Genomic DNA, 8,486 nt, shown 5'->3' on the forward strand with positions numbered 1-8,486 from the left:
TATATACACGACGACCCAACCAAGACAAAAGGTTGTAATGGACAGGTGTTCATATTAGCAAAATAATTTTCTAATCTACCAATTTCTAGTGACGATATGGGACAGTTTTTGACGAATTCGTCTCATTATAAAATAAAATAATCTGTATATGAGGAGAAATATAAGACCCAGAAAAAATCTGGGTTGATGTTAAAGCTTAACACGATTCGTAAAAGGAATGCGTCCGCTAGAATATTTGCATTTTATGTTGCAACGTTGTACTATCAAGACGTAGACTTGCACTCGTCTGTCATTGTTAATGACCAATAAATAGTGAAAGTACTCTCCAATGGAAATGGACTTCGAACCGGAACAAATGTTCTGATAATCAGTTTACAAAAGGGAGACAGAGTATGGGCACAAAAAGATAATTCAATAGGACACAATGTTTATCTAACTTATAATGCACCTCTCGTTACTTTATCTGGATTTTTGCTCCGGTGTAAAAGAGAGCAATTTATGCCATTGGAAGAATCCCACATTTCTGTATTATTGTTACATTAAACATATTTTTATTCAGACTGACGAAACTTTACAGTGTCAAACACTTTCTTAAGAAGGCATTGCAGGGAGTCCATAAAAATACAGCTGAGGTACTTTCATTGAAGAAAATTGTGAAATACTGCACTATTTCCACAGGCACTTATTCCGGAAATAAATTTGAACCCATACCCCCTCCTCAGAAACGCACTCATTTACACTTTAGGAGAAATGCACTGGCAAACTATTTATTACCATTTTCTTATACAATAATTTATCTTCACAGCCTTATATGGCATGCATGTCTTTGTTTTCTTTTATCTCAGTAAACAGCGTCACCGAGTGGAAAAGTCGAACTCAACCAAGGAACGGTATGTGCTAATCTCGGGCATAGAGCAAAATTTGAAAATGAGACGGTTTTAAAAATTCAATTCCAGATCTCAAATACTACATTGATTGAATAAAATTTGATTATGTCTTATTTCCCATCAAAAAACTACGACATATTGTCGATGTAATTTTAGAAACAGATTTTTAGCCAATCAAATTGTTTGCCCGAGATTAGCATATTCCGAGTGCCACATTTCCCATGTCTCGTCCGACATGTCCCCCCCCCCCCCACTTTATAACCATAGTTTAATGTTAGCAAGGTTGGTAAGGAAAACTTGGAATTGATAGAAAGTTGGCTTTTAAATTTTTGGCCACTACCCCCCCCCCCCCCCTCCCCCCGGTAAATCGTTTTTCGGTTTTGGGCAAATTTTTATTTTTGTTTTTTTTTTTTTTTTTTTTTTTTTTTTTTTTTGCTTGTCAACTTTTTCAGGTAAGTAAAAAAAAAAATTTCCCATGTCTCCTCGCAACCGTCACTCAGTCGAAAAAATATATTTACGTTCCTTAGTTAATTTGTATTACCTTGCAAAGGAGATGGGGCTCGTTTTTTTGCTCAAGGCAGGCGAAATAAGAACACTTGTATAAGAATATATATTTTGTATATGATAAAAAGATATAAGCATGTATATCCAAAACAGGAGATCATTCATAAACATGTAACTAAAGTAGTAATATATGCGGGGCTGAACACAATCATGACCCTTACAACACAACATATGAAAAAAGATATCTACACAAAACAGCAGATAGGAGACAAAAGGACTGCAGAGATATTAGGCAACACATGTACAAAAATACATGACAAGCCCCCGACTGCTAACACAGAATATTAATTTAAAAAAAGAGCATCATAAACTGCCTGCCCACAGAAAGTAGGGTAGTTTTTTTGTAAGAATTTGATCTTCTTTCAAATACAGATTCTATGTGATGTGTTATCCCTATTGTGGTATATCATTCTATATATATATAGATCTTGCAGACACTGGTTTGAAAAATCTTAAATTTTCACTCAGTAAGGAATCTTTCAATGTTTAACTTACTTTTGTCTAATTTAAACCTATTGGTTCTTGAGAAATTCAATCGTTTTATTTATTTATTAAGGACAGATGATAAAAACAAACATGTCAAAAAATTTGAAAATAACTACTTGGATTATGTTTAAATGAGAAAAATAAGTTTCACCGCTTAGTTTTTAATTTTTTATTCAAAATTTCACAAAAATGTGATTTAAAGTGAAAAATATTTGTATAGATTAATAAGGATGGTTTTAGAAGGGCAAACTTTTGAACATCACAGAAGGTTTACAATTTATTCATATTCTAGAAATTTATTATTTGCATCATTTGCAATAAAATTGGGCCAAAAATACATACCGATCCAGGCATTCACCCTTAATTATCACCTATTTAAAGAAGGAATGATGTTTTATTCAAACATTGAACCCCTTTCGTCCAAGAATGTTTTCTGCCCAAATCAAACATTATAGTTTACATATTCCACATGGCTTCGAGGGTGACATACCAGAATGTTTGACCCGAGATCACAAGAAAGTTCTGGAGTGTAATGTTACCCGGCCTCAGGATCATGAAACAAACTTGTACTTAAAGGTACTTGGACACAGATTTAAAGTTAATATTTTCTGTATAATATCACGAATTATATATTTTAATAGCATTTCACACAAAAATTGATTAAAAATCTTATTTCATTTAAAAGTTATTAAAACTTGAATTTTTTTGGCGGGTTTGATTGACACATCCTTGCACTTTCACAAATTCTAGCTTTATTCTTAATCCTTAGGAAAAGTGGCAGTCTTGTTGTGTATTAATGAGAAATATTAAGACTTTAATCCAGAAAAATAATTTTATTCAGAGTAGAAATGTTAGAAAGCAAAACTCCTTCACAAGTACATTGTATCGTCATTCCGAGCTAAGTGTTGTGTACAGAATTTAGCAAATCGATCACACTCGTGTTATGTACACAGTTTTTTGTAAACAGGGCACGACCTCTGTTATTGTTGATGTTTACGATTCAAATCTGTGTCCGAGTACCTTTAAGGTAAGTTCGCACTTTCAAAATTTTCTGTCAAACTGATATTTTTTTTAAATTTGAATACCTTGGATAAAGCCATAAACTTCTAAATCACATATAAAAGACATTTCTTTGCAGGTTAATTTTCATAGAATATGCCTCAGAGAAAATACCTCTAAAATTCAATTGTCAAAATTGAACATAAAGAAGTGTGATATAATATTTCATTAAGCTGTGCACCAAATCACATCAAATTTATGTTAAAACTAATCAAAATCAAAAATATTCATTTGCCATAATTGTATAAGAATATATATTTTGTATGTGATAAAAAGATATATATACAAAACAGGGGGTCAATCATAAACATGTAATTAAAGTAGTAATATGTGGGGCTGAACACAAATTGAAATTTTTGTTGGAAACATTAACAAATTAATGTTGAATCTGGCCACATCTTTCAGAAAAATATCTCAAAATATCTTTATTTTTAATTTTGAATTCTAAACTGTTTATATGTAATTTTTTAAACTATTAGAAAGTATATCTAAGGTTAACAAAAAAAAAAACAACTTTATTATGATCAACCAAATAAATTTAACAAAACAGCCTTATGAACACGTATTACATGTATAGTATGCCCCCATTTTTCAATTTTTTCAATCATTATTTGCAAAATTTAAAAAAAGTAAAATTTAAAAAGATGATTTAGGCTTACAATCAATAAGAATAGGTCTCAAGTTAGTTTGTAATTTTTTTTTGAAAAAAAAACCTTTGGGTCCATGAAAGCCATTTAGAATGTTGTGTCTGTGTATGTACTAAATGATATATATATCCCATAGACAAAGAGCAAAGTGTTAATTTCTAAAAATAATATTAATGTATATTGAATGCTTTGTATGCACAATGACACTATAATAAAGACATATACTTGCTAAATTATTTCATCGAACATTTTTTTTTATCACATTAGACATGTGATAATCAGATTGTAATATTGGTGTGTAAAATTAAAACCGGATGCGTAAAAGTATGGACCTTCCTTAAGTCAAATTTTCAATCGCCTATAAAAATATTCCTAAATTTGCAGATAACAATACCTCTGTGAAATAATATTGAAAAATATTTCAATTTTTGTCTGCTTAACTTCTACAACGTTTTATTATCAAATATAGATTTTTACTTAAGCTTAGGACGTTTCATGATCCCAGGGTCCGATTTCGCAGGAGATGACTTTTCTGTCACCGAGGGGCAAACATTCTGGTAGAGTCATCCAAGAAGCCATGTGGTGTATGTCATATACATGTAACATTCAGGAATTTAAGAGGGAAACCTAATTAGTATTCAAAAAAGTTATTTATCTTATGTTTCAGATTCATGTTTACATTATCAGCCGTTGGTGTACCATGAAGGATTTGGAGATAACAAACAGTATTCAATATCAAAGTCCATAAAACAATACAAAATAGGAGCAGGGCAAACACGGACCTCCAAAACATCAGAGGTAGAATCAGGTGCCATGAAGGAGTGAGCATCCCTGTCCACCGGTCACACCCGCCGTGTGCTCCTTGTCATTATTGGGAAATAACGGAAAAATCCGTAGTCAATTCAGTGTATAAATAATGGACTAACAATAGTATGAAAAACGTCAGCCAGCATTTGACTCAATGATAAATTATATTTGTTAACAAGGCCATGGTATGACAGGTATCGACCATAGAACTTACGAAATGATGACTTTAAACGAGACTGTTGATAGTTTTGTTTCATCAACTTGTTTGTCAATAATTAACCTCGATTTAGAAATTGTTCATGACGTTTTGTGTTGTGTATGACATGGTGTTTTTCATAAATAATTGAGATGACTACTCGTGTTTTTGATGGCTCGTCTAAACAATTTATGTTATGTGATTTGATATACACTATATTCGATTTATCCACCAAGTTAAAATGGAGTATATACATCATTTCAACGATCTGGATAAAGAAATACACTGTGGAACGCCGTAACTGCCTTATGTGCAGAACCTATATTATATGCTGGTACTTTGACATTATATGATGGTACTTTGTCATTATATGATGGTATTTTGTCACTATATGCTGGTAATTTGCCATTATGTGATGTTATTTTGTCATTATATGATAGTAATTTGTCATTATATGATGGTGCTTTCTCATTATATGATGGTATTTTGTCATTATATGATGGTATTTTTCATTGTACTACTTTTCATTTTACTCCTTTTCTTTATACTACTTTTCATTATACTACTTTTCATTATATGCTATTACTTTTTCGTCATTATTTGTAGTCTCGATCATCCAGACGCTTGTCTCTAAAACGCAAATTCGCTGTTCCTAGACTGGCAGTACGAAATCGAGGATCAGACAGGCAAGCCAGTCTAGGTGTCGTAACAGTATTTCACTTCAAATCATGGCTGACGCAATCTTCCCTTCGCGGAACAGCGTAGATGCAGATTGCACAACAGTATTAAATTCTGCTATATATTCTAACCAAAATATCAAAGCATTGCAATCTCGTCACGAACAGCTGACAAACACATCGATCGGCGCTGTTGTAGTTCAATGTAAGCTGTCGCCAGTGTTAGGATGTAATGGATGTTAATTAGTCTGACCTTTTTGTGCACTTGTGCATTACGTCATCACTTTTGTTACTTCAATAATATGTTGAACTGAAACATGGTGTCAGAAGTGAAGCTCTCAGCAAAAGAATACGCCACGACACCTGAATCCTGAACAGTAACGGGACAAATTCCTTACGACTTGTGAGAAAACAAAGCCAAGATATCGGGTATAGTAGCACAGCCCCGAGAATCCTTGTATTTTCTTCACCTTTGCTCGCTGAAGTAAAACGTCCCAGCATCACACGTGGTTGGCACGCCGCCATTTTTTTTCTACCCAAGAATGCGCATACTTCTATTATGGTGTAGAATTGACATTGTGTTACAATAACTGTATGAAACTCTCATGCAATATTAATCCACATTAATATATGAGACGTGCCTTTGACACACATACATTTTTTGCCATACAAAGCCACGGAACTGTTCATACTCAAAGCACAGTGGCCTCTAAACACTTACCTGTACCAGCCGATATGGTAGTGAAAGGTAACATCAGGGGCAACTGGAAATTTTTCAAATCACAATGGGCCAATTATGAAATTGCCACAGGCCTTGTCAAGAAGGAGCAGCCTATTCGGATAGCAACAAAATACTGACAGTGATGGGTAAAGACTGTTTCCAAATATATGAAAACTTACCACTCAGTGTTCAAGACAGAGAAGATATTGACAAAATTCTAGAAGCATTAGATGGTCACTTCATGCCCAAAACAAATGTGATCTACGAACGATATATCTTTAATACGGCAGACCAGATGCCTAATGAATCGATTGACGATTACTTGTGCAGACTACGAGAACTTGCGAAGACATGTGAATTTGGTGATATTACGGACCAAATGATTCGCGATAGGATAGTACTTGGAACCAAGGACCAATATGTTCATGGACGATTGCTCAGAGAATCTAAGCTCACACTTAACAGCACCATAGACATCTGTAGAACCAGTGAGAGAACTTCCAGTCAGCTTAAGAAACTACAAGGACAAGGACAGAGTGACACTAATAATACAGCTCAAATCAACTACGAAGCACGAAGAAATAAGAAGCACATGAAAGATACGAAGCAGCAGAAAAAGTCTTCAACAAAGCCGCCAAAATACCCAAGCAAAGGAGATCATAAATGTAAATACTGCGGTGGAAAGCATGCAAGAGGAAGAAACAAGTGTCCGGCTTATGGACAGATGTGCAACAAGTGCAAAAAGAAAAATCATTTCGCTTCAGTGTGTCAGAGTGGTAGCAAGACTGTTCTTCAACTTGATGAAACTGATGACAGTAGTGATTGTGAGTCTTGTTACACAGTGAAGGCGACACATGGTAAACAGTGGTTTACAAAAGTCAACATGTTGATCGACGACGAAACTCGTCAAGATGTTATCTGTCAACTGGACTCTGGATCAACATGTAACATTCTTGGATTTCGGCAATACTGCATTCTTACCCAAAATGCTTGTCCGCCATCGAAACCAACCAGCAATGCTGTACAATTTTATGGTGGAACATCAAAGCTCGAGCCCTTAGGTACCGTTGACATTACCTGCTCAGTACAAAGCAACACAGAATGTCTGAACTTTTATGTGGTGGATACAGATCAAACCGCATTGCTCTCGGCTGAAACATGTAAAAAGTTAGGGCTGTTAACTGTGAATATTGTGAACAGTGTTGATACATCAGCTGAGAAGAGCTTTGAACCACTGACGCGCAGTCAGCTGTTGACCACATACCATGCTGTATTCGAGGGACTAGTATCTTTCCCAGGCGAGTACAAGATTGAAATTGATCCTACTGTTAAGCCAGTTCAGCATCAACCAAGAAATGTTCATCAAGCCATGAAGCAGAAAATTCACACGAAGCTGAAGGATCTCGTAAACAGAGGTGTGATCAAGAAAGTTACTACTCCTACAGTCTGGATAAGTACATGTAGCATGCTAACAGTGAAAAAACCTGATAAGCTACGCATATGTATTGATCCCAGAGACTTGAACAAAGCTATCAAGCGACCGCACTATATCAATCCTACCCTTGGGGACATATTACCGAATCTTGCGAATGCAAAAGTATTCTCCGTCCTTGATGCAAAAGAAGGATTCTGGCACATCAAATTAGATGAATCAAGCAGTTTCCTTACTACGTTCTGGACCTCTTTTGGTCGATATAGATGGTTGCGTTTACCCTTCGGAATTTCATCAGCGCCTGAAGAATTCCAGCTCAGACAACACGAAGTGTTGGAGGGACTATCTGGAGCAGAATGTGTGATGGATGACATCATAGTCTACGGCTGTGGACAGACCATGGAATCAGCAATTCGAGATCATGACCGCAACTTGACGGCAGTTCTACAAAGAGCATTCGTGAGGTGGGACTAAAGCTTAATAAGGACAAGTTCAAACTTCGTCAGACTGAAGTCAAATACATGGGCAGTTTACTTACGGCTGAAGGTGTCCGCCTTGATCCGGACAAAGTTAGTGCCATTACAAACATGAAAAGACCTGAAAATGTGAAAGCAGTGCAACGCTTTATTGGTCTAGCAACATACTTGTCTCGATTCTTGCCTCACCTATCAGAAACCTGTGAACCTTTGCGACTTCTCACAGACAAAGGAGCCATATGGTCTTGGCAATCGCAGCAGGAAGAAGCATTTCAGAATGTCAAACGTCTCGTGAGTCATCAACCCGTACTCAAATACTATAATGTACATCAGGAAGTCACAATTCAGTGCGATGCTAGTGAAGTTGGCCTCGGAGCCACATTAATGCAAAATGGACAGCCCATTGCTTATGCCTCTCGTGCATTATCTAAAACTGAACAGTGTTACGCACAGATAGAGAGAGAGTGTCTTGCAATTGCTTTTGCATGCGAGAGATTTGACCATTACATATACGGTAAGGATTGCATTACAGTA

The 8,486-nt window shown here is 35.6% G+C and overlaps 1 protein-coding gene across 1 annotated transcript; it reads left to right on the plus strand.

Moving 5' to 3' along the window:
* The first annotated feature begins 6,186 nt into the window (after positions 1 to 6,186).
* Positions 6,187 to 7,950, plus strand: LOC134273295 (uncharacterized protein K02A2.6-like). The gene has a single exon (XM_062755484.1). The coding sequence runs from the start codon at positions 6,187 to 6,189 to the stop codon at positions 7,948 to 7,950; it is 1,764 nt and encodes a 587-aa protein (XP_062611468.1).
* The last annotated feature ends 536 nt before the right edge of the window (positions 7,951 to 8,486 follow it).

Source organism: Saccostrea cucullata, unplaced genomic scaffold, assembly GCF_032062105.1.
Source record: "Saccostrea cucullata isolate Sc308-1 unplaced genomic scaffold, CSIRO_AGI_Scuc_v1 ctg7668, whole genome shotgun sequence".
Lineage (NCBI taxonomy): Eukaryota > Metazoa > Mollusca > Bivalvia > Ostreida > Ostreidae > Saccostrea > Saccostrea cuccullata.

Bases quoted from the DNA above. Each gene is read 5' to 3' on its own strand.
- LOC134273295 (XM_062755484.1), top strand. From the start codon at position 6,187: ATGGGTAAAGACTGTTTCCAAATATATGAAAACTTACCACTCAGTGTT.